General features: G+C 43.2%; 1 protein-coding gene across 1 annotated transcript in view; it reads right to left on the bottom strand.

Moving 5' to 3' along the window:
* The window catches only part of myo10 (myosin X), a 457,994-nt gene that overhangs the window by 100,601 nt on the left and 329,717 nt on the right, over positions 1-27,676 (bottom strand). Inside the window, exons 27-28 of the mRNA XM_059653796.1 lie at positions 2,714-2,957; positions 2,488-2,583 (exon numbers count right to left, since the gene is read on the bottom strand). Of these exons, the coding sequence (XP_059509779.1) occupies positions 2,488-2,583; positions 2,714-2,957 (340 nt within the window). The remainder of the gene's footprint in view (positions 1-2,487; positions 2,584-2,713; positions 2,958-27,676) is intronic.

The following is a 27,676-nucleotide window of genomic DNA, read 5'->3' as shown; positions in this document are numbered from 1 at the left end:
CCTGAGAGTTACCACCCAGCTGAATAGAGTTGTTCAGAAGGCGTATGGTATGTTAGCTTTCATTAGTAGAGGGATTGAGTTCAAGAACTGTGAAGTTATGCTTCAGCTATACAAATGCCTGGTTCGGCCACATCTGGAGTATTCTGTCCAGGTCTGGTCACCTCATTACAGGAAAGATTTGGAAGCATTGGAAAAGGTATCGAGGAGCTCTACCAGGATCTTGCCTGGAATGGAGGGAAGGTCTTACAAGGAAAGGTTGACAGAGATAAGGCTTTTCTCTTTAGAACAACGAATGATGAGAGGTGACTTGATAGAGGTGTACTAAATGATCAGAGGTATAGATAGAGTAGAGAGCCAGAGACTTATTCCTAGGGTGGAGGTAGCTTTAACAAGGGGACATAGTTTTAAAGTGAAAGGAGGTAGATATCGGGGAGACGTCAGAGGTAGATTCTTTATTCAAGAGAGTGGTAGGGGCGTGGAATGCATTGCCGGAGAGGGTAGTGGAGGGGGCCTCATTAGGGGCATTTAAGGTGATATTAGATAGGCATATGGATGATAGTATAAGATAGCAGTGGAGGTAGATAGACCTTAGGTTTAGGGTAAAAGTTCAGCACAACATCGTGGGCCAAAGGGCCTGCACTGTGCTGTACTGTTCTATGTTCTATATCAGCTATGAACAAATGGCAGAGCATTTGCAATGGGCCAAACAGTGTTATTCTGCTCCTGTATCTGATGGTCTGACTATACATTCAGGTGTGTTTTTGCATTTACAGTATATCTCAGTTTTGAGACATGGTGCCTACAAAGCTTGGTGTTCATGTCTTAGAACACAAGATCGGCTCTAATGACTGCTCTTGAAGAAAACAAGGAAAACCAGAAATAAAATCAAAAATTGCTGGAAAAACTCAGCATGTCTGGCAGCATCTGTGGAGGGAAAGCAGAGTTAATGTTTCAGGTCCATTGACCCTTCTTCAGAATGGCTCAAAATCAAAGCCTTCACAATGTACAGCAAGTCAATCCAGACCTTATTTACAGTGGGAACTGATATGGAATCTGTGCAACATTACAATCTGTTACTCATCATATATCGAGTGCACATTTATTACACCAGTGCCAACGTTCTCACCAACTGTAATGATCAATCTAAGTTTGAAATCTGGTGATCTTGCAAAGTTTTGAGTACCACTGCTGTGAAAATAAAAAAGGAATATATGGAGTGATCTTGTCATCCTCGTGAAAATGAGGTTTTCCTTCTATATTCCTGTTATTCTATATAGACATGAAAAAATTGCCTGCAAAACTAAGAAATAACAGAGACATCAGACTATTCATGGTTTAGCTCGCCAGAAAACAAGGAAAAGAACTAGAAACTCTGTCTGCTTTAATCAAGAGTCTGTGCAAACACTTCAGGTTCATTTTCTATTATTTTTAAACAGACTTAATTTTTCAAGTAATATGTGGTCACTCTGCTTAGCAAACTAGAAAATATAGACAACAGAACATTCTTAGACATGAAACAAAAAGGTTTTGTTTTGAAAAAAACCTATTGAGCCTTTAATTCTACTTTGTAATTGCACTGATTCAAGGAGAACCCCATCTATTATCTTAAATATTCACTTGCTTCAACAACAGCAATAATGGCAGCTAAATCTACAAATTACACTGCAGAAACTTGCCAAAGCTCCCTTTAAAGCAATTTTCAACCCCATAACATTTACATGAAGGACAAGGGCAGCAGGATCATAGGAATACCATTAACTCCCTTTCATGTCTCACATACAGACCGATTTTTTAAAAATTCTGTAGAAGTTAGCCATTTTGCCCAAAGAGCCTAAGTGCAGGGGGATCCAATCAATTTCACTCCGCTGCTTAATCCCTAAGGTCTGCAGTTTGTTTTCCTCTAAATATCGATCCAATTTTCTTATGGTTGTTACTTGTTGTCATGAGTGGCCATTCCTCAATTCAAGCACAGTATTAATACAGCAATACTGATTTCTGCTTTAAGTATTCATTGAACTGAACAGATCAATTCTCAACTTGCAAATTTTTGGACACAAGTGAACAATGTTACCAATGCTACTTTTTTTAAAAATGAGAGTTTTGGCACATATTTCTTCTCCCCAGAATAGTGGCCATTTGAGAGTTGTGAAAACAGCACTGGTGGGGAAAACACTTCTTGGCCCTCCAGACAGTGTTCATAATTTTATCAACTGTCTCCTCATTCTCCTTTGCTTCAACAAGATAAACCAAAGCTTCTCCACTTGGAGTTAGGCCTTCATTATCACTGTACAAAATCCTGGAAATCCCTCCTCCTACATCATTGTAGGTATACACAACATAGACAGCAGCATTTCAAGAGACCTCAACCCCAACTTTCCAAGGGTAATTAAGGATAAATTATGTCCTTACCAATGGTGGTCACATACTATGAAAGAATAAAGAACATATTTAATCAATTCTAATCAAATCTAACAACAGAACAATTACCTGGCATCTTCTGCTGTCTCTGCAATAAGATTGAAGATGCGATCTTCTAGTGCTATATTAATACCATTCTCCTTGCCAGTGTCATCGATAATTGCCCTAACAATGAAAACAGAACCACAGTATTCTTTTCACATTTTTTTTCTGCAGAAGCACACATCACACAAGGTGAGTTATTGTACATTGTTACAACAGCTTAAAAGCATGGCTTCATTAAAATGAACAATACCTTGCAGATCTGATATCAATGGTCCCTTTTAAATTTTCTTCACTGTCATTCTCAAAATACATTAGTTTGCTCTCTCTGAGAACAAACCAACGTCTTTTCCAGTTGCGTCTTGATAAGGTTGATGTGCCACCACCTTTTTTGAGCAACCAGCCTAGTTTCAAGGCTTCTTGTTTAGAACGGAACCACATGAATATTTCATCCTTTAAAACACACCAACGGCGTTTCCATGTATTCATCAAACCTCCTGCGAAACAAGCGCATTAACGTTTTGACAGTCATTGTGAATTTGTTAACCCAAATGCAAGGAATAGAAAACATTAAACGTGAATAAAGTGGTCCAACTTCTCAGCAGTTATAGTTAATTCGAATACACTTCATGCTATCTCATAACATTCAATTCTATGGGCCAAGTGCTGGAAAGTGGGACTGATGCAGATTTTGTCAGTGCAGTCTCATTGTTACAAAGTGTCTCTTCCCATACTGTATGATACTATGATTATGTTATTTTAGTGTGAACAACAATGCTTGTTGATGTAAAACTTCAAAGTAGTAAAACATCGTGAGGTGCTTCACATTTGATATTAAATCTCGTAAGGTGATATTTGGACAGGCAATCGAAGAGGTAGATTTTAAGCAGCATCTTAAAAGATATACTTAAAAGACCAGGACAGTTTCACAAAGGAAATTGCAGAACATAGTCTACTAAAGGTACATCTAATATGCTGGAAAAAAATTAGTCATGTGGAAAAGGCCAGAATTGGAGGAACAGAGCTCTCAGAAAATTGCTGCTGATTCATGCAGAGATATAGAGGGGGTAAAGCTAGGGAGATATTTGAAGGCTAGATTGGATGTAAACATTGAGCTTGGGTCAGTCAGTATGGGGGTAAAGAGCATGTGTGATTTAATGCAATTAGACCCTTAAATACTAAGGATCTTAAATAGATTAGATTAGATTCCCTACAGTGTGGAAACAGGCCCTTTGACACATCAAGTCTACCCCGCCCCTTGGAGCATCCCATCCAGATCCATTTCCCTTTCACCTACATACCCCTGAACACTACAGGCAATTTAGCATGGCCAATCCACCTAGCCTGCATATCTTTGGACTGTGGGAAGAAGCCAGAGCACCCAGAGGAAACCCACGCAGACACGGGGAGAATGTGGTGCCACCCCAAATACTCATGTAATTCCTCACACCGAAATCGTCAGAAGTGCAAACTTCCAATTATAATAATCACATAAAATAGAAAGGTTATAGCACCAATAAGGGCTCAATGGCTAGCACTGCTGCCTCACAGTGCCAGGGACCGAGTCAATTCCTACCTCGGGCAACTGTCTGTGTGGAGTTTGCACATTCTCCCTCTGTCTGTGTGGGTTTCCTCCTGGTACTCCGGTTTCCTCCCACAGTCCAAAGATTTGCAGGGTAGGTGGACTGACCATGATAATTGTCCATAGTGCCTGGGAATGTTTAGGTTAGGTGGGTTAGACATGGGGAAATCAGGGTTAGAAGAACATGTCTGGTTGGGATGCTGTTCAGAGGGGCGGTGTGGACTTTTTGGGCCGAATGGCCTATTTCCACTCTGTAGGGATTCTATGATTCTATGAAATTTCTTCACCCAAAGAGTGGTGAGTCTGTGGAATTCTATGCCAAAGAAAGAGGTTGAGACCAAAACATTGAATGTCTTCAAGGAGGACATACATAATAGTTAAAAATTAGAAAATTGTTGCTGATTGATGCAGAGATAAGTGGTAAGGCTAGGGAGATATTTGAAAGCTAGAATACTTTGATGAATACTTCAGTATTCACCAGTGAGAGGGACCTTGATGTTTGTGAGGACAGCATGAAACAGGCAGATATGCTCAAACAGGTTGTTGTTACGAAAGGGGATGTGCTAGAAATTTTGAAAAACATGCAGATGGGCAAGTCCCCTGAGCTAGAAGGGATATACGGAAGATTGCTATGGGAAGCGAGGGAAGAGATTGCTGCCCCTTTGGCAATGATCTTTACAGCCTCACTGTCATCTACTGCAGTAGTACGTGAAGACTGAAGGGTGGCAAATGTTGTTCCCTAGTTCTAGAAAGGGAATAGGAATAATCCTGGAAATTACAGACCAGTCAGTCTTACGTCTGTGTTGGGCAAATTATTGGAAGGATTCTGAGAGATAATATTTATGATTATTTGGAAAAGCATAGTTTGATCAGAAATCATGGCTTTGAGGGGGGCAGGTCATGCCTCACAAGCCTTAGTGAATTCTTTGAGGATGCAACAAAACACATTAATGAAGGTAGATCAGTAAATATATATGGATTTTAGTGAGGCATTCGGTAAGGTTCCACATGGTAGGCTCATTCAGAAAGTAAGGAGGCATGGGATTCATAAAAATCTGGCTGTCTAGATACAAAACTGGCTGTCTAATAGAATACAGAGAGTGGTAGAAGATGGAAAATATTTAGCCTGGAGCTCGGTGACCAGTGGTGTTCTGCAAGGATCTGTTCTGGGACCTCTGCTCCTTGTGATCTTTATAAATGACCTGGATGAGAAAGTGGAAGGGTGGGGTAGTAGGTTTGCCGATGACATGAAGTTTGGTGGAGGTGTGGGCAGCGTGGAGAGCGTAGTTTGCAACAGGACATTGACAAGATGCAGAGCTGTGCAAAGAAGTGGCAGATGGAATTCAACCCAGTAAAGTGTGAAGTGATTCTTTTTGGTAGGTCGAATTTGAATGCATAGTACAGGGTTAATGGCAGGATTCTTGGCAGTGTGGAGGAACAGAGGGATCTTGAGGTCCACGTCCATAGATCCCGCAAAGTTGACAGGGTTGTAAAGAAGGCATATGGTATGTTGGCTTTCATTGGCAGGGAATTGAGTTTAAGAGCCAGAGGTTATGCTGCAGCTCTATAAATCTCTGGTTAGACCACACTTGGAATATTGTGTCCAGTTCTGGTCACCTCATTACAGGAAAGATGTGGAAGCTTAAGAGAGGGTGGAGAGGAGATTTACCAGGATGCTGCCTGGAATGGAGGGCAGGCCTTATGAGGAAAAGTTGAGGGAGGTAGGGTTTTTTTTCATTGGAGCGAAGAAGGATGACAGGTGACTTGATAGAGGTTTACAAGATGACGAGAGGCATAGAGAGAATGGATAGTCAGAGACTTTTTCCCAGAGCAGAAATGACAATTACGAGCAGGCATAATTTTAAGGTGATTGGAAGACGGTATAGAGGAGATGTCAGAGGTAGGTTTTTTTTTAGATTCCTACAGTGTGGAAACAGGCCCTTCAGCCCAACAAGTCCACACCGTCCCTTGAAGCATCCCACCCAGAACCATCCCCATCTGTTCTTCGCACAGAGAGTGGTGGGCGTGTGGAGTGCGCTGCCAGCAGTAGAAGTGGAGTCAGATACATCAGAGAAATTTAACTGACTCTTGGATAAGTGCACAGAGGATATTAAAATTAGATATGCAGGGTAGGTTGATCTTAGAGCAGAATAGGTCAAAGGGCCTGAACTGTGCTGTACTGTTCTATGTTCTGTGTTCTATGTAGTTCTTAGGGCAAGATGGATCAAAGAATATGGGGAGAAAGCAGGAAGATGGTACTGATTTGGATCATCAGTGATAACCATATTTGCACCATGAGCTATACAGTATTGTTTTCCACTCTACTCAGTGTTGAATCAAAATATGTATATCCCTAGTAAACGGCTATACTTTGTACTTCATGTCTTTTAAAAAGCGTTATGGAGAGATACTAAGTGGTGGCCAGGCACTTCCCCCAGGGCCAAAGGACATATCAATGCTAACTGCTCCGAGCCTATTACACTTTTAGTTAATAGCAGATGATCAGCAGCATGGAGTGAAAAGTGTAAGTTTGAAAACTAATTTGTAGAAGCAAAATAAATTAATGAGATTTACTTTTGACTGATTTTACTTAGTTAGTGAATCAACCAGAATATACAATTTTGTCCAACTGGTATGATTCATCTTGTGGTAAATGAGTAATGTCAGAGGTAGCAAGCTTTATCCAATGCATAGGTGGTTGAGAGGTGACCTTGTATAAGTTTAAAAAATCATGAGGGGCATAGAAAAGGTGAACAGCAAGGTCTTCTCCCTCGTTAGGGTAGTTCAAAACTAGAGGGCATAATTTTAAGGCGAGAAGGGAAAGATTTAACAGATGTGGGCTAAATGCAGGCAAATGGGACCAGTTTAGTTGGGAAACCTGGTCAGCATGGCCATGTTGGACCACACGGTTTGTTTCCCATGCTGTATGAGGTCAAGCATGAAGGAGGAATTGAAGGAAATCCTTATTAGTTGGGAAATGGCATTGGGGAAATTAATGGGATTAAACCCAATAAAAGTCCTCAGGGCCTGATACTCTGTATCCCAGAGTACTTCAGGAAGTACAAAGAGTGGATTCATTGGCAACCATTTTCCAGACTTCTACAGACACTGAAGAGTTCCAATGGACTGAAGGGTAGCTAATGTAACCACACATTTTAAAAATAAAGGGACAGAGAAAATGGGGATTTATCAGCTAGTTAGCCTGACGTCAGTGGTGTGGAAAATGCTGGAGTCAATTATTAAGAATGTAATTTGCAAGCGTTTGGAAAGCTTAGTCCACGTCAACATGGATTCACTAAAGGGCAATCACATGCTTGAAAATCTTCCAAAATTTTTTTTTTGAGAATGTTACCAGTAGAGTGGACAAGGGTGAATCTGGATGTGTATCTGGACTTTCAACAGGCTTTTGACAAGATGCCACACAAGAGACTAATAAGAAAAGGTAAAACTCATGGTGTTGGAGGTAATGTATTGATGTGGATAGAGAACTGGTCAGCCAACAGGAAACAAAGATTTGGAATAAATAGGTCCATTTCAGATTGGCAGTGACAAATGGGGTACCACAGGGTTCAGTGCTGATACTGAACATACGTTAACAATTTGAAGGAGGGAATCAGATGCAATATCTTCAAATTTGCAATTGACAGTAAGCTGGGTGGTAGTGTGTGTTGTGAGGAGGATGTTAAGCAGGTGCAGGGTGACTTGGACAGATGGCTGAGTGGGCAAATACTTGGCAAATGCAATATAATGTGGATAAATGTGATGTTATTCACTTTGGTGGCAAAAACAGGAAGGGGGTCTTTTTTTATTCATTCTCAGTATGAGAGCATTGCTGGCTAGGTCAGCATTTATTGCCCATCCCTATTCATGAAGGTGGCAGTTAAGAATCAATCACATCGATGTGGGTCTGGAGTCACATGTAGTCCAGACCAGATAAGGATGGTAATTTCCTTCCCTAAAGGACATTAGTGAATCAGATGGGTTTTTCCAACAATTGGCAACAGATTCACGGTCATCATTAGACTCTTAATTTCAGGTTTTTTTTATTGAATTCAAATTCCACCATCTATCATGAACCTGGGTCCCCAGAACATTAGCTGGATTTCTGTATTAACAATCCAGTGATAATACCACCAGGCCATCACCTTCCTTTCATTATTATCTGAATGATGGCAGTTTAAGAAATGGAGAGGCAAGACCTGGGTATCATGGTGAAACAGTCACTGAGGTTGGCATGCACGTGCAGAAGCTGGCGAGGAAAGCTGATAGCTGATAGTATTTGGTAGCACGGTGGCTCAGTGGTTAGGACACCTGCCTCAGAGCACCAGGGCCTGGGTTTGATTCCCCCCTCAGGCAACTGTGCGGAGTTTGCACATTCTCCCCGTATCTGCGTGGGTTTCCTCTGGGTGACCCAGTTTCCTCCCACAGTCCAAAGATGAATAGATTAGGTGGACTGGTCATGTGAAGTTGCCCATAGTGTTCAGGGATGTGTCAATTAGGTGGGTTATAGAGGGATGGGTCTGGGTGGGATGCTCTGTGGGTCGGTATGGACTTGTTGAGCCGAAGGGATTCTATAGGGATTCTATGAATTCTATTTTTAAAAAGTATGCAGGCCTTCATAGTGAGAGAATTTGAGTATAGGAGTAGGGATGTCTTGCAGTTATAGAGGGCGTTGACAAGGCCATGCCTTGAGTAGTGTGTGAAGATTTGGTCTCCTAATCTGAGGAAGGTTATTTTTGCTATTGAGCTGGTCCAATGAAAGTTCACCATCCAGTGATGGCAGGAGTGTCATTTGAGAAGAAGACTGGATCGACTGCGCTTGTACTCGCTGGAATTTACAAGAATGAAGGGAGTCTCTTAGAAATATATAAAATCCTCAGGGACTGGACAGGCTAGATTTGGGAATAATGTTCCCAAAGTTGCAGAAGTCCAGATCTAATGGTCACAGTCCAAGAATAAGGGGTAAGCCATTCAGGGCTGAGATGAGGAAAAATTTCTTCACTCAGAGTTGTGAGCCTGTGGAATTTTCTACCATAGGAAGGTGTTGGGGCCAGTTCATTAGGCATATTCAAGGGGGAGCTGGATGTGACCCTAGCAGCTAAAGGATCAAGGGGAATGGAAAAATGTGGATATTAAAATTGCATGATCAGCCATGATCATATTGAATGGTGGTAGCAGGCATGAAGGCCTGAATGGCTTACTCCTGCATCTATTTTCTGTTTCTATGACTCAATAGTAGATATCCTCTGTTTGTATTTTTGATGTTTCTATGTTCACAATGGCTTGCCTTTAAAGATGGCTCAAATACAATCACACCACATTCCTATGAGGATAAAAAGGGAGACAAAACGCATCCAGATCTCACTGGTTTGTGGCAACTCAGTGCCAAGGCAGGAGATGCTGTTTGGTCTATTATAATAAAATACTTGACTAATAGAGGGAACTGAAGGCAGTGAAACCTGAGCGCTGAAACATGGAGGAACTAATTAGATGACTGAGTTTTTGTTTATTTCTCTCTTTGATCTATGACAGTGGCCCATACCAGAATGATAAAAGTGAAGCACTAAATTGTGTAAAAAGTTAAGCTCCACAATACAACTACAAAAAAATTGTTAACTAATAGTTTTAAAACATGCACTTGAATTAGTTAAATAAAACAAAACACGGCATGGCAGGTGAAGCCTTATGAAGTCATTTTGAGTTCCTCGGGCCTACACATAAGATTATTAGGGGGCTTGACAGAGGAGTTGTTTTCCCATGAAGGATCATCTAGGATCAGCGGGCAAAATTGCGGATTTAAAGCAGAAAAGAGGAGGAATTTCTTTTCTCAGAGGGTAGTGAATCTGTGAATTCTTTAGCACAGACAGCTGTAGACATTGGTTTGTTCAGGGCACTCAAAGCTGAGATAAAATGGATTTTTAATCAGTAATGGAATCAAGGATTATGGGGGGAAAAAAACAGCAAAGTGGTGTTGAGAATTGTTAGATCAGGTATGATCTCACTGACTCTCACCTAATGGGTTTTAAGATTAGATTAGATTCTCTACAGTATGGAAACAGGCCCTTTGGCCCAACAAGTCCGCACTGTCCCCTGAAGCATCCCACCCAGACCTATCCCCCTATAACCCATACACCCCTGAACACTATGGGCAATTTAGCATGGCCAATCCACCTAGCCTGCACATCTTTGGACTGTGGGAAGAAACTGGACCACCTGGAGGAAACCCACGCAGACACGAGGAGAATGTGCAAACTCCACACAGACAGTCGCCCGACACTGGAATTGAACCCGGGCCCCGGGTGCTGTGAGGCTGCAGTGCTAACCACTGAGCCACCATGCCACCCCTTTGGATGGCTTAATCCTGCTGGATGGTTGGATGGCTTACTCCTGCTCCTAAATCTTGAGTGGCAGCTGACCATACAAAGTCATAGAAATCCATGGCACAGAAGAAAGCCCTTCGATCCACTGTGTCCATGCCAGTCAATTACAATCACCTAACAATTCTAATCTCAGTTTTCAGCTTCTGGCCCATAGCCTCGTATGCCTTGGAACTACAATTGTACAGTGGACTGAAGGGCCTGTTTCCATACTGTAGGGACTCTATAATTCTCTGATCTAAATTCGTCAATGTTATGAGCGTTTTTGCCTCTAACACCCTTGCAAGTATTGAGTTCCAGTTTTTCATCACATTCTAGGTGAAAGGAGATTCTCGTATCTCCTGTAAATCTTCTGCTCCTGGTCAATGATGCCTCTATCAAAGGAAATGGTTTCTTCCTGTCTACCAAGTCTATGCCCCTCATAATTTTATACATCTCAGTCATGTCCCCTTTCAAGCTCATTTGCTCTAAAGAAAACAACCCCAGTATGTCCAATCTCTCTTCATAATGGAAACTCTCCAGCCTAGGTACATACTGGTAAATGTCCTTAGCACCCAGTGCTATCACATCCTGCCTATAATATGGATGTCAGAACTGCAAACGATAATATAGCAGTGGCCTAACCAACATTTTATACAGCTGGACACCTGCGAGGCTCATGGCAACTATGCACGAAGAGTATACAGCTCAAGGAATTCTGGATCAGAGTTGATAAGCTAGAACATCACTTCAATGAATCAAGGAGGGTGGGAATGCCTAAATTGGGACTTGATTCCAGGAGATTTTCCCACCCCTAAGCATTTCAGATTTGATCCATTATAAGATCAGGAGGGTGTGACTATAAATAAGGCAAGGATACAGTTCCAGACAGCAGCAGTGGAAGAAACTGAACCCTTGCAGCTGTGAAACAATTCAAGTTTCTTGCAGTTTTTCAGGCTGACAGCAGAATAAGCAAATTGACCATGGCATCTTGGTGCATGGGACCTTTTAAGTAGGTCTATTAAATAGCAATCCAATCACAGCAGAAAATAAAGCATAGAAGATAAGATACAGTTCTCAGCAGTCGAACGTAAGAGTCCTGAAGGCTGTACTGTCTGCCTGTGCTCTGTTTGGAGTCTATAATCAAGAAAGGTCAACTGAACACTTCAGAAATATTCAATTAATCAAGAGATATTGGGTAATTAATCAAGAGATATTGGGTAACTATTCAAGTCGGTAGTAGGTGACTAGTTTCTTGAAACAATACGTATGTAGATAGTAGGACAAGGGAAGGTGCCATATTAGAACATAGAACATAGAAAAGTACAGCACAGTACAGGGCCCTTCGGCCCATGATGTTGTGCCGATGTTGGACCTGGTGGTGGGGAATGAGCCTGGCCAGATGATCGAAGTTTCAATGGGAGTGCATTTTGGAAACAGTGATCATAATTCTGTAAGTTTTAAGATAGTTATGGAAAAGGTTAAGATTAGAGAAGGAGGAAAAACCAACTGGGGCAGCTGTTTGAAGGTGACTCCATATCTGATATGTGAGAATCTTTTAAAAGCCAATTGAACAGAGTTAAGGCCCAGCACGTTCCTGTGAGGATCAAAGATAGAGATGGCAAGATTTTGGAAGCTTGGTGATGAGAGATGATCTAAGTTTAGTCGACAACAAAAAGGAAGCATACGCAAGGTTTAGGAAACAGAAATCAAACAAAGTCTTTAAGGAGTATAAAGGGAACAGAAAAGAACTGTGGATGTGGTGTATATGGACTTCAGTAAGGCATTTGATAAGGTTCCCCATGGTAGGCTCATTCAGAAGGTCAGGAGGAATGGGATACAGGGGAACTTAGCTGCTTGGATACAGAATTGGCTGGCCAACAGAAGACAGCGAGTGGTTGTAGAAGGAAAATATTCTGCCTGGAAGTCAGTGGTGAGTGGAGTTCCACAGGGCTCTGTCCTTGGGCCTCTACTGTTTGTAATTTTTATTAATGACTTGGATGAGGGGATTGAAGGATGGGTCAGCAAGTTTGCAGACGACACAAAGGTCGGAGGTGTCGTTGACAGTGTAGAGGGCTGTTGTAGGCTGCAGCGGGACATTGACAGGATGCAGAGATGGGCTGAGAGGTGGCAGATGGAGTTCAACCTGGATAAATGCGAGGTGATGCATTTTGGAAGGTCGAATTTGAAAGCTGAGTACAGGATTAAGGATAGGATTCTTGGCAGCGTGGAGGAACAGAGGGATCTTGGTGTGCAGATACATAGATCCCTTAAAATGGCCACCCAAGTGGACAGGGTTGTTAAGAAAGCATATGGTGTTTTGGCTTTCATTAACAGGGGGATTGAGTTTAAGAGTCGTGAGATCTTGTTGCAGCTCTATAAAACTTTGGTTAGACCGCACTTGGAATACTGCGTCCAGTTCTGGGCGCCCTATTATAGGAAGGATGTGGATGCTTTGGAGAGGGTTCAGAGGAGGTTTACCAGGATGCTGCCTGGACTGGAGGGCTTATCTTATGAAGAGAGATTGACTGAGCTCGGTCTCTTTTCATTGGAGAAAAGGAGGAGGAGAAGGGACCTAATTGAGGTATACAAGATAATGAGAGGCATAGATAGAGTTGATAGCCAGAGACTATTTCCCAGGGCAGAAATGGCTAGCACGAGGGGTCATAGTTTTAAGCTGGTTGGTGGAAAGTATAGAGGGGATGTCAGAGGCAGGTTCTTTACGCAGAGAGTTGTGAGAGCATGGAATGCGTTGCCAGCAGCAGTTGTGGAAGCAAGGTCATTGGGGTCATTTAAGAGACTGCTGGACATGTATATGGTCACAGAAATTTGAGGGTGCATACATGAGGATCAATGGTCGGCACAACATTGTGGGCTGAAGGGCCTGTTCTGTGCTGTACTGTTCTATGTTCTATGTTCTACGTAACTCAAACGAGAAATTAGAAGGTCTACATGGGGCCATGATATCTCCTTGGCAAGTAGGATTAAGGAGAATCCCAAAGAATATTACACATATATAAGGAGCAAGGGGATAACTAGGGAAAGGATAGGTCCACTTGTGAACAAAATGAGGGAATGTGTGTGTCGAGCCAGCGAAAGTGGATGAAATTCATAATGAGTACTTTATATCAGTATTCACCAAGGAGGAAGACAAAGATGATCGTAACTTTCAAAAGGGATTTATTAAAACTCTAAAGCATGTCAATATCGAGGAGAAGGAAGTGTTAGGTGTCTTGAAAAACATTTAAACTAAATAAGTCCCTAGGGCCTGAAGGAATCTGTCCCAGAATACTGAGAGAGGCAAGGAAGAAGATTACTGAAGCATTGTCAGAGATCTTTATATCCTCTTTAGCCACAGCAAGGTCCCAGAAGACACAGCCAATGTTGTTCCTTTGTTCAAGAAGGGCAACAGGGATAATCCAGGAAATTGTAGGCCAGTGAGCCTTATATCAGTGCTAAGGAAAGTATTGGATTCAGTTAGACAGATGAGGTCTTGCCTTAAAAAATTAAGTTTTTTTTCGGGAAGTAATGAAAATGATTGATGAGGGTAGGGCAGTGGATGTTGTCTATGTGGACTTTACTGAAGCATTCATGGCAGGCTGGTCCAGAAAATCAAATTGCATGGAACTCATGGTGATTTGGTAAGATTGATAGAAAATAGGCTTGGCCATTGAAGAGAGAGGGTAGTTAACCTTAGAGCCATAGAAATGGTGAAGCACAGAAAGGGGCCATTTGATCCAACGTGAACTCAAAGACACCCAGGTGCCCTTTCTAATCCCATCTTCATGCACATGGCCCATAGCCCTGTGGTTTACATCACTTCAGGTGCAGATCCAGGTACTTTCTGAAAGAGTTTAAGTGTCTGCTTCTACCACCAACTCAGGCAGCAAATTTCAGACACCCACCACATTCTGTGTAAAAACCTTCTTCCTCACATCCCTTGCAATTCTTCTACCATTTAGCTTGAATCTAAGCCCCCAATTTTTGAACCATCTCCCAAGGTAAACAGGCTCCTCCTGTCTATCTCTCCCTGTCATAATCTATACACTTCAATTATTTCACCTCTCAGCCTTCTCTGTTCCAAGGAAAATAACCCCAACCTCTCCAATCTCTCCTTGTAGTTGCGCAGGAGTGATTTGCTGACTCGAGGTCTGTGACCAGTACTGTTCTGCAAGGATCAGTGCTGGGGCCTCTGTTGTTTCTAAAGTATCTAAATGATTTCAACGAAAATATCGGTTGTCTGATTGGTAAGTTTGCAGATGACAGGAAAATTGGTGGAGTTGGGGATATTGGTGAAGCATGTCAAAGGATACAGCTAGAAGTTAGGCAGAGAAATGGCAAATGGAGTTTAATCTAGACAAGAGAGTGAGGTGATGCATTCTGGGAGGTCAAATGCAAGAGGGAAGTATACTGTAAAAGGCCAGGCCCTTAGGGAGCATTGATATGCAGAGGTATCTAAGGTTGCAAGTCCATAACTCCCTCGAAGTGGAAACACAAGCAGATAAGGTGATAAAAAATGCATACAGTATGCTTGCCTTCATCAGTCGGGACACATAAAAGTTGGAACATCATGCTGCAACAGTATAAGACTTTGGTAAAGCCACATTTGGAGTAGCGCATGAAGTTCTGGTCACGACACTAGAGGAAGGATGTGCAGGCTTTGGAGAGCTTGCAGAAGAGGTTGACCAGGATGTTTCTTGGACTGGAGTGTAATAGCTACAAAGCAAGATCCGTCAAACTTGGACTGTTTTCGCTAGAATGTCAGAGGCTGAGGGCTGACCTGATAGAAAGTATATAAAAATGGAAAGGGTGGATAGTCAGAGTCCCATCGCCAGACTGGAAATGTCAAATGACAGGGGTTTGAACTGAAGCCCAGGATTGGTGGGAGGGTTGAGGATTGGGTGCAGCAGCACAAAACAAAGAATGACACAGAAAATTGTATCAGTGAGAATGGGAACTGCAGATGCTGTAGAATCCAATATAAAAGAAGTATAGAGCTGGATGAACACAGCAGGCCAAGCAGCATCTCAGGAGCACAAAAGCTGACGTTTCAGGCCTAGACACTCTCTGATGAAGGGTCTAGGCCCGAAACGTCAGCTTTTGTGCTCCTGAGATGCTGTTTAGCCTGCTGTGTTCATCCAGCTCCACACTTTGTTATCCATGACACAGAAAATTCACTGGTTGTTAATAGCTGATGGTGTGACTATTAGAAGTTACTGTCAGATTCAAGGCAAACAGATTGAAAATTAAAATACTAGTAGAAAATTGAAAAAAAATTTAGAACCAAGTAACTAAATTAGAGATGCAGGGTCAGAGGATTTGTTGTACCTGTGTGAGGTTGGAGCTGGTAGATCCTATTCTGGTTCGTCGTGGTCACATCTGTAGCAAGTGTTAGTTGCTTGAGAATCTCCAGCTCAAAGCTGATGAGGTAGAGTCCAAGCTTTGAACACTGTGACACTCCAGGGAAGGAGGCAGTAACCTGGATGCTGTGTTACAGGAGGCACTCACACTCCTTCGATTTACTATTTCAAGTTTGATCAGCAGTTGGGGACAGGAGAGTGTGCCTACGAGTGAGGCAGGTAGAGGGACCCAGGAAGCAGTACTACAGGAGTCTCAGCACTCGAATTTGGAGAACAAGTTTGAGATACTTACTCCCTGTGTAGACAAGAGCAGGGGCTGTCAGGAGGATGAGCAAACTGACCATGCCACCCTGGTACAAGGTGCCATTCAAGAGTGGGGAGAAAGCATAACTGTTCAACTAATTAGGTTAGTACAGTCAGAAGAATAAACATTGATCTCTGTGGCCAGGATTGAGAGTCGCAAAGACTGATTTACCTGCCTGGTGCATTGACTCAGGGTATCTCATCTGGGCTGCAGAGGAACTTGGAGTGGGAGGAAAAGATCTAGTTGCCGTGGTACCAACAACACAGGAAACATAAACAGCTAGGGGTAAATTAAATAGCAGAACGAAAAAGGTAATAATCCTTTATTATCTGAGCACAGGGTCAACAAGATTAAAGAGGTAAATGATTGGCTCAAAGTTTTGTGTGAGAGAAATGGGTTTAGAATTCATGCAACAGAAGGAGCTATTCCAATGGGAGGGGCTCTACAGGAATCATGCTGGGACCAGACTCCTGGAAAATTACATAACTAGGGCTGTTAGTAGGGTTTTAAACTGAATAATGGGTTCATTTGTAGAAAATCTGAGGTAAGGGAGAAGATCAGGGTAAATGCCGAGAGGTTGTTTCCCTTCATGGAAGAGTCTAGGACCACAGGGTATAGTCTCAAAATTAATGGACACCAACTTAAAACATGGATGTGCAGTCCAGGTGGATTGGTCATGCCAAATTTCCCATAATATTCAGGGCACGTAGATTAGGTGGGTTATAGGGGTATGGGTCTGGGTGGGATACTCCAAGGGTCAGTGTGGACTTGTTGGGCCGGAGGGCCTGTTTCCACATGTAGGGATTCTGTGAATCTATGGATGAGGAGGAATTTCATGTCTCAGAGGGCCGAGTGTCTTTGGAACTTCAAAGAGCTGACAGGCAGAATCCACATGTATATCTACGGCCAAGACAGACAGATTCTTGATCAGGAGGTGAATCAAAAGTTATGGAGAAAATGCAGGAAAGTGGACATGAGGATTGTCGGATCAACCATGATACTACAAATAGCAGAACAGGCTGAGGGGCCAAAAGGCCTACTCTTAATCCTATTCCTGATGATCTTATAGTCATCATGAACAATTTGCCACAGTGATGTTCGTCTCCTAAACGATTCCCTGCTGACACTTGATCCACTTGGCATACTTAACTTGCAAGGACCTTGTCCAACAATGCATCTTTTCTTGTTGGACTAGACACATATACTTTTGAAGGAAAGTCTCCTGAAGAAAATCTCAGAACATGTGCCTATCGCTGTCCCTTACACAACCAGTATTACAGTCAGTGTTAATAGGAACTGCAGATGCTGGAGAATCCAAGATAACAAGGTGTGGAGCTAGATGAACACAGCAGGGCAAGCAGCATCTCAGGAGCATGAAAGCTGACTTTTCGAATCTAGGTCTACAGACCGTATTGTGCAATATAACTTACCCTTTTATTCCTCAGCTCTAGTCAATTTGACTCTGTCCTTAAACCCTTAGATATTCTCTTCCTCCAGCACTGCAATGCCCTCTTTCATCAATGTCATGATTAGGTGCAGAAAATAATCAGGAAGGCCAATGGAATGCCAGCCTTTATATCTAAATATTGGAATACATGAGTGCAGAAGCTATTCTGCAGTTATACAAAATCCTGGTTAGACCCATTTGGAGTACTGTGAGCAGATCTGGGCACCACATTTTGGGAAGGATATACTAACCTTGGAGACAGTACAACGTACGTTTACAAGTATGATACTTGGACTTCAGGCATTGAATTATAAGGGGAGATTAAACAAATCAGGCATGTTTACTCTCAAATTTCGAAGGTTAAAGAGTGATCTGAATGGCATCTTCAAGATATTATTGATAGGAGTGGAGTGCAGGAGTTGGAACATTATGTTACAGTCATATAAGTCATTGGTGAGGCCACACTTGGAATATTGCACAGAGTTTTGGTCATTCTATTATTGGAAAGACATAGTTAAACTGGAAAACGTGCAAAGAAGATTTACCAGGATGTTGCCAGGATTAGTAGGCCTGAGTTATAGAGAGAGGTTGGCTAGGATAGGACTTTATTTCTTGGAACGGAGGTGAATGAAGGGTAGCACAGTGGCTCAGTGGTTAGGGTGGCATGGTGGCTTAGTAATTAGCACAGCAGCTCAGTGGTTAACGTAGCTGTGTTAGAGTGCCATGGACTCAGGTACTATTCCACTCTCGGGAGACTGTCTATGTGAAGTTTGCACATTCTTCCTGTGTCTGTGTGGGTTTTTGCTGGGTGCTCTGGTTTCCTCCCACAGTCCAAAGATGTGCAGGTAGGTGGAATGGCCAAGCTAATTTGACTGTAGTGTCCAGGAATGTTTAGGTTAGGTGGGCCAAACATGGGGAAATACAGGGGTAAAGGCATGGGTCTGGGAGGGGTATTTTTCAGAGGTGCCATGGGGACTTGAAGGGCCAATGGCCTGTTTCCACACTGTAGGGATTTTATAATTCTAATGGAGGGGTGACCTTATTGAGGTGTATAAAATCATGTAGGGCACAGAAAGGATGAATGTATATAATCTTTTTCCCCCAGGGGTAGGGAATTGAAAAGTAGATAGTGTAGGTTTAAGTTGAGAGGGGATAGATTTAAAAAGGGCCTGAGGGGCAACTTCTTCACACAGAGAGAGGTGCATATAAGGAATGGGCTGCCAGATAAGGTGGTTGAGGCAGGTAGAATAGCAACATTTAAGAAAAAATTTGGATAGGTACATGGATGGGAAGGGTTTAGAGGCATATAGACCAAATGTGTGCAATTCGAACTAGCTGAGTGGGCACCATGATCAGCACGGACCAAATTGGTCCAAAGGGCCTGTTTCCATGGAACATTATGACTCCTCTCTAATCTATATTAACAAGAAAGATAGATAAACTATTTCCTCCAAGGAAGGGTCACCGGACCCAAAACGTTAACTCTATTTTTACCTTCACAGATGCTGCCAGACCTGCTGAGCTTTTCTAGCAACTTTATTTTTGTTCCTGATTTACAGAATCTGCAGTTCTTTCAGTTTTTAAACTATTTACTCTGGTTGGGGATTCTAGAACTAGGGACATAGTCCAAGAATTAGGCACAACTGTTAAGAGATGTTGGGAAGCACTTCTACATACAAAGGGTGGTGAATGTTTGGAACTCTTCCCTAAATGGCAGTGGATGTTGCATCAGTTGTTAATTTTAAATCTGAGACAGATACATTTCTGTTAAGCAGAACTTATCTTCTTCTTTGGTTAAGGTAGATGCAAATCATACTCATTACCAAACCCACGTTACTCAACCAAGCCTTTTCTCTCCAAAGACAGGTTTCCTTTTGAGTTTCATTAGGACCAATCCTTCTTTTACTACTCTAATATTTATTATCTTGCATTTACTATTTACAGGCAAATGGAAGATACTGTAATTCCAAATGATGTACTTGCCTTTATTTAACGTTCTCTTTTGGCCCTGCTGATTTTCTATAATTTTCTACATTTGGCCTGGATGTAACTTGTGTTATCAGTCATCAAGAAAGCAATAGATCCACCAGCAAAGAACAGGGTGGCACGTGGCTCTGTGGTTAGCACTGCTGCCTCAGCGTCTGAGGGACTTGGGTTCAATTCCAGCCTTGGGCAACTATCAATGTGGAGTTTGCATATTGTCCTTGTGTCTGCATGGGTTTCCTGAGTGTTGTGGCTACCTCCCACAGTCCAAAGATGTGCAGGTTAGGTGGATTAGCCATGGAAAATGTAGCATCACAGGATTAGGATAGGGGGTGAGTCAGTGTGGACTTGTTGGGTTGACTGGCCTGTTTTCACATTGCAGGGGGTTCTATGACAACAGCATTGGTAAGTGAATCCATCTTTGACTGAATTATACAGTTTCAGAATGAGTAAAATGCAATTGGAGTTTTACTCGGGGGAGAACATGGTCATTGAGGAAGCTCTGGATATAATGCCTGTCTGAATATCAAACCTACACTAACCTAATTTAACAAAGCTATTGACTTGGCAGAGATCCAGGTGATGATTTTATACCATATGAATTCAGCATACTTGAGGCAAATGCACAAACTTTTCAATCTCCTTCCATGTTTTTGAAAGAAGACTTCACCCTCTTCCACTGACTCAAGTGAACTTGCAGGTCTGCATCTATGAGAGGGGCAACTCTGCTCCATGTTCTAACACGGTGTCTTTTCTTCTTCATGATTAATGCAATGGTAGATTGAGTGAAATCAAAGCTACTGTAATAGCCAGTTTAAATAAGGTGTCACTCGGTCCTGTCACCATTCCCACCTCTCTGTCTCACTAAGTCAGTCAAAAATAGTAAATTTTGACATAGGCTTAGCTCAAGGAAAGGCAAGACTGAGTGTTAAATATTCTGAGGGATGAGTTGTTCAGGAAAGATAGAAAATGAAAGAAAGAAGGGTAACAGTTTTGGTTAAGGACAGCACTGCAGTGCAGGAGAAAGAATGATGTCTCAGAGGGTTCAAGGGCAGAGTCAAATTGGCATGAGCTAAGGAATAGAAAGGGCAAATTATATTGCTTAATGTGGTCTGTAAATCACTAGTGGAAAATACATAGAAGAACAAATTGGCACAGGACTTAAACAGATATATTGAACCAGTCTATATAGAACATAGAACAATACAGCGCAGAACAGGCCCTTCGGCCCTCCGATGTTTCGCCGACCTGTGAACAAATCTAAGCCCATTCCCTCTACTCTATCCCATCATCATCCAAATGCTTATCCAAGGACAGTTTAAATGCCCCTAATGTGGCTGAGTTAACTACCTTGGCAGGCAGGGCATTCCACGCCCTTACAACTATTGTATAAGAAACAGAGTTATGATCTCCTACTAACAGGTCCAACACTGTTCATCGCCAAGCACCAAGTCCAAAGTGGCCTCTTCTCATGTTGATCTATCTACATAACGTATCAGGAATCCTTCCTGAACGCACTGGACAAAATCTGTTCCATCTAAGCTATTACAACTAAAATGTCTCCAATCAATATTTGGAAAGTTGAACTCACCCATTACTGCAACCCTGTGACTTCTGCACCTTTCCAGTATCTGCCTCCCAATCCGCTCCTCTACTTCTCTGCAACTGATTGGGGGTCTGTAAAAAACTCGCAACAAAGTGACTGAGATAACAAGGTGTAGAGCTGGATGAACACAGCAGGCCAAGCAGCATCAGAGGAGCAGGAAGGCTGATGTTTCGAAGGCTGGACCCTTCTTAGGAAAGTCAAAGTGACTGCTCTTTTGAATATCCCATTAATACTAAAGTATATGGGGAGGGGGCGGTGGTGGAATTAAGTAATATCACCATCACTAGAGAAGTAGTCTTAGATAAACAAATGGAGGTAAAGGCAAATAAATCCTTTGGCTCTGCTGACTTGCATTTTAGGATCCTAAAAGGGGTAAGTACAGTGACAGTGGACAGATTGGTTGTAATTTTCCAAAATTCCTTGGCTTCTGGAGCAGTATCAGAGAATTAAAAAACTGCCATATGACATTGTTACCGGTAACTTTACTCCAATTAGTCTAACATCTATTGTTGGATAAGTATGAGAATAAATTATTAAGGAAGTAATAGCAGAAATGTGGAAAGTCATGATCTAATCAATCACAGTCAGTATGGCTTCATCAAAGGGAAATCATGTCTGTCCAATTTATTAGACTTTTGAGGAAGACTTGATGGACTGGATGGAGAAGAACCAGTAAATGTGCTGTTTATGGTTATCCTGAAGACTTTCAACAAGGTTCCTCATAAAGTCATAACAGCGCATGGTATTGGAGGTAGTATATTAGCAATGGATAGAGAACTGGCTAATAGTTAGGAAACAGCAAATGGAGACAACTATTCTTTTCCAGGTTGGTGATCTATAACCAGTGGGGTTCCACAGGGATCAGTGTTGAGATCAAAACTGTTTATAGCATCTACTGATGACTGAGAGCAAAAGTGAATGTACAATAGCCATATTTGCAGAATACACAAAAGTAGTTGGAAAGACAGGTTGTGAGGGGGATACAGTTTAAACAGATAGGTTAAGTTTAAAGTGGGAAAATTCCCGCATTGTTGTACATTTTGGAAGGGAGAACAAAGATTACTTAATTGGAGAAAAACTGCAAAGCAAGTGGGCTTGGGGTATGTTTGCACAAAACAGAAACTAGCACACAAGTGCAGGAGGTAATCTGGAATGTAAATGGATTGATTCTAGCAGGAGTGGTGAGAGCGCAAGCCAAGAAGTGAACTATTATATTAGGACATTGTCTAAACTCAAAACACTACATGTGTAGGGTCTCCCACCCATCCTCCTTCTCTAACCAAAAAAGAAAACTGTGTGGAGGGTTGCTAAGGTAAGGATTATTTTTCTTTATTCTTTTGGCAATCTAGAGTAGAGGGAATGGAAACTAGGGCAGTTGAATGCTTGTAGGATGTGGGAGGTAAGGGTCACTACTAGTGTCCCTTCTGACTTCACCTGCGAGAAGTGGACCCAACTCCAGGACCTCACAGGCCACGTTAGAGAACTGGAGCTGGAGCTGGATGAACTCCAGATCATTCAGGAGGCTGAGGAGGTGATAGATAGAAGTGAAAAGGAGGTGGTCATACCCAAGGTAACTGGGTGACTGTCAGGAGGAGGAAAGGGAATAGGCAGACAGTGCAGGAATCCCCTGTGGCTGTTCCCCTCAATAATAAGCCTTGGATACTGTTGGGGGGGGATGACCTACCAGCAGAAAGCCACAGCGGCCAGGTCTCTGGCACTGAGCCCGGCTCTGTACCTCAGAAGGGAAAGGGGGAGAACAAGAAAGCGGCAGTGAGAGGAGATTCAATGATTAGGGGAACAGACAGGCGATTCTGTGGTACCGATCGAGATTCCTGGATGGTATGTTGCTTCCCGGGTGCCAGGGTCAGGGACATCTCTGATCAATTCTTCAACATTCTTAAGGGGGAGAGAGAGCAGACAGAATTCGTAGTACACATCGGGACAAATGGCACAACTAGGAAACGAGATGAGGACTTGAAAAGTGAATATAGGGAGTTAGGATGGAAGCTGAAAGCCAGGACGAGCGCAGTAGTAATCACAGGATTACTACCACTGTCACAGGCAAGTGAGGTCAGAAACAGAGAGCGAGTGCAGTTGAACACGTGGCTACAGAACTGGTTTAAGAGGGAGGGCTTCAGGTTTGTGGATCATTGGGATACCCTCTGGGGAAGGTGTGACCTGTACAGGAAGGACGGGTTGCACCTGGACTGGAAGACCATCAATATCCTGGGCAGGAGGTTTGCTAGAGCTTTTTGGAAGAGTTTAAACTAGCTTGGCAGGAGGATGGGAACCAAAGCTACAGATCAGAGGATGGGGTAGCCAGTGTACAGACAGAATGAGCAAGCAGAGAATCTGTGAGGAGAGGATAAGCAGTTGACAGGGCAAGGTGGCCATCAGTGCAATGGGTTGAGGTGTGTCTACTTCAATGCAGGAAGTGTCAGGAATAAGGGTGACGAACTTACAGCATGGATCAGTACTTGGAACTACGATGTTGTGGCCATTACACAGAGTTGGAAACACAGGGGCAGGAATGGTTGTTGGATGTTCTGGGTATAGATGTTTCAAAACAAATAGGGAGGGAGATAAAAGAGGTGGAAGAGTGGCATCGTTAATCAGGGATGGTATTACAGCTGCAGAAAGGGAGGTAGTGGAGGAGGGCTTATCCACTGAGTCAGTAGTGGGTGGAAGTCAGGAACAGGAAAGGAGCAGTCACTGTATTGGGAGATTTCTATAGACCCCCCAGTAGCAACAGAGATACTGAAGAACAGATTGGGAGACAGATTTTGGAAAAGTGCAGAAATAATAGGGTTGTTGTCATGAGCGACTTCAACTTTCCTAACATAAACTGGAACCTCACAAGTGCAAATAGCTTGGATGGAGCAGATTTTGTTAGGTGTGTCCAGGTAGGATTTCTAACTCTATATGTAGATAGTCCGACTAGAGGTGAGGCCATATTGGATTTGGTCCATGGCAACGAACCAGGTCAGGTGTCAGATTTCTCAGTGGGGAGAGTATTTTGGTGATAGTGATCATAACTCCTTGACCTTCACTGTAGTCATGAAGAGGCATAGGAGCAGATGGTATGGGAAAATATTTAATTGGGGGAGGGGGAATTACAAATGCTATTAGGCAAGAAATATGGAGCACTGAATTGGATCAGATGTTTTCAATGAAATGCACAACAGAAATGTGCAGGTTGATTAGGGAACAGTTGCTACAAGTACTGGATAGGTTTGTCCCACTGAGGCAAGGAAGGGATGGTAGGGTGAAGGAACCTTGGATGACAAGACACGTGGAACATCTAGTCAAGAGGATGAAGGACCAAAAGAACTGTGGTTGCTGTACATCAGGAACAAAAACGAAGTTGCAGCAAAAACTCAACAGGTCTGGCAGCATCTGTGGAGGAGAAAAAAAGTTACCGTTTCGGGTCCGGTGACCCTTCTTCAGTTCTGAGGAAGGGTCACCGAAGAGTAAGAAGGAAGCTTACTTAAGGTTGACGAAGCAAGGATCAGACAATGTTCAAGAGGTCTACAATGTACCAAAGAAGGAACTGAAGAATGGGCTTAAGAGAACTAGAAGGGGATATGTGAAAACCTTGGCAGGTAGGAATAAGGAAAACCCTAAAACTTTCTACACTTACGTGAGGAACAAGAAGATGACCAGAGTGAAGGTACGGCCCACAAGGGACAGTGCAGGGAACTTGTGTGCAGACTCAGAGGAGATAGGGGAGGTAGGGAGGTCCTTTATGAATACTTTGCTTCAGTATTTACCAGGGAGCGGGAACTTGATGTTTGTGGGGACAGCATGAAACAGGCAGATATGCTCAAACAGGCTGATGTTAGGAAAGGAGGATGTGCGATAAATTTTGAAAAACACAAGGATAGATAAATCAGAGACAATGGGAACGGCAGATGCTGGAGAATCCAAGATAACAAAGTGTGGAGCTGGATGAACACAGCAGGCCAAGCAGCATCTCAGGAGCACAAAAGCTGATGTTTCCGGCCTAGACCCTTCATCAGAGAGGGGGATGGGGTGAGGGTTCTGGAATAAATAGGGGGAGAGGGGGGAGGCAGGCCGAAGATGGAGAGAAAAGAAGATAGGTGGAGAGGAGAGTATAGGTGGGGAGGTAGGGAGAGGATAGGTCAGTCCAGGGAAGACGGACAGGTCAAGGAGGTGGGATGAGGTTAGTAGGTAGGAAATGGAGATGCGGCTTGAGGTGGGAGGAAGGGATGGGTGAGAGGAATAACAGGTTAGGGAGGCAGAGACAGGCTGGGCTGGTTTTGGGATGCAGTGGGGGGAGGGGATGAGCTGGGCTGGTTTTGGGATGCAGTGGGGGAAGGGGAGATTTTGAAGCTGGTGAAGTCCACATTGATACCATTGGGCTGCAGCGTTCCCAAGCAGAATATGAGTTGCTGTTCTTGCAACCTTTGGGTGGCATCATTGTGGCACTGCAGGAGGCCCATGATGGACATGTCATCTGAAGAATGGGAGGGGGAGTTAAAATGGTTCGCGACTGGGAGGTGCAGTTGTTTATTGCGAACCGAGAGGGAGTGTTCTGCAAAGCGGTCCCCAAGCCTCCTCTTGGTTTCCCCAATGTAGAGGAGGCCACACCGCGTACAATGGATACAGTATACCACATTGGCAGATGTGCAGGTGAATCTCTGCTTAATATGGAAAGTCATCTTGGGGCCTGGGATGGGGGTGAGGGAGGTAGTGTGGGGGCAAGTGTAGCATTTCCTGCGGTTGCAGGGGAAGGTGCCGGGTGTGGTGGGGTTGGAGGGCAGTGTGGAGCGAACAAGGGAGTCACGGAGAAAGTGGTCTCTCCGGAAGGCAGACAAGGGTGGGGATGGAAAAATGTCTTGGGTGGTGGGGTCGGATTGTAGATGATGGAAGTGTCGCAGGATGATGCGTTGTATCCAGAGGTTGGTGGGGTGGTGTGTGAGAACAAGGGGGATCCTCTTTGGGCGGTTGTGGCGGGGGCGGGGTGTGAGGGATGTGTTGCGGGAAATGCGGGAGACACGGCCAACGGCGTTCTTGACCACTGCGGGGGGAAAGTTGCGGTCCTTGAAGAACTTGGACATCTGCTATATCTGATATATAAATATCTGATAGATAGACATATCTGATAGATAAATCCCCTGGGCCAGAAGGGATAAAACCAAGGTTGCTACGGGAAACAAGAGAAGGGATTGCTGCCACCTTGGCAACGACCTCTGCATCCTTATTGTCCACGAAAGCAGTACGAGAAGATTGGAGGGTGGCAAATGTCATTCCCTTGTTCAAGAAAGGGAATAGGGAAAATCCTGAAATTACAGACAGGTCAGTCTTATTTCTACAGTGGGCAAATTATTGGAGAGGATTCTGAGACTTAGTATTGATGGTTATTTGGAAAAGCACAGTTTGATTAGAAATAGTCAGCATGGCTTTGTGAGGGGCAAGTCATGCCTCACAAGCCTTATAGAATTCTTCCCGGATGTGATAAAACACATTGATGAAGGCAGAGCAGTGGATGTGGTGTATACGGATTTTAGCAAGGCCTTCGATAAGGTTCCACATGGTACGCTCATTCAGAAAATAAGGAGGCATAGGATTCAGGGAAATTTGGCTGTCTGGGTACAAAACTGGCTGTTCAATTGAAGACAAAGAGTGGTAGTGGATGGAAAGTATTCAGCCTGGAACTCGGTTACCAGTGGTGTTCCAAGGGATCTGTTCTGGGACCTCTGCTCTTTGTGATTTTTATAAATGACTTGGATGAGGCGAAGGTTGGTAGAGTTGTGGATAGCATAGAAGGCTGTTGTAGGTTGCAACTGGACATTGACAGGATGCAGAGCTGGGCAAAGAAGTAGCAGGTGTAATTCAACCCAGTAATGTGTGAAATGATTCATTTTGGAAGGTTGAATTTAAATGCAGAATACAGGGTTAATGGCAGGATTCTCAGCAGTGTGGAAGAACAGGGAGATCTTGGGGTCCATGTCCATAGATCCCTCAAAGTTGCTACCCAAGTTGACAGGGTTATAAAGAAGGTGCATGGTGTGTTGGCTTTCATTAGCAGGCGAATTGAGTTTAAGAGCCATGAGGCTATGTTGCAGCTCTGTAAAACTCTGGTTAGACCACACTTGGAATATTGTGTTCAGTTTTGGTCACCTCATTATAGGAAAGATGTGGAAGTTTTAGAGAGGGTGCAGAGGAGATTAACGAGGGTGCTGCCTGGACTGGAGGGCAGATAATCGGCCGGCACAACATCGTGGACCAAAGGGCCTGCACTGTGCTGTATTGTTCTATGCTCTATGTTCTATGAATATAGTTCCTGACCTGAAGGGGGCTGACGATTAACAGTAGGGAAATCTTACTGTAACTGTACAATGTGGTGAGGCCACATTTGAAGTATTGAGAGCACTTTTGGTCCCATCATTTACAGAAAGATAATTCATGGTAAGCAGTTCAGAGAAGATTCACAAGAATGATCTCTGGTATGGAAGTATGGTATCTAGTATAATGTATATCTAACAATGTAGGCTAAACTTTGGGGACGGCACGGTGACTCAGTAGTTAACACTGCTGCCTCACAGAGCTGGGGA

Source organism: Stegostoma tigrinum, chromosome 2 (assembly GCF_030684315.1).
Source record: "Stegostoma tigrinum isolate sSteTig4 chromosome 2, sSteTig4.hap1, whole genome shotgun sequence".
NCBI classification, from domain to species: Eukaryota; Metazoa; Chordata; class Chondrichthyes; order Orectolobiformes; family Stegostomatidae; genus Stegostoma; species Stegostoma tigrinum.
The sequence above is the reverse complement of the archived record's forward strand: the minus strand, read 5'-3'. Positions and strand labels throughout refer to the sequence as shown.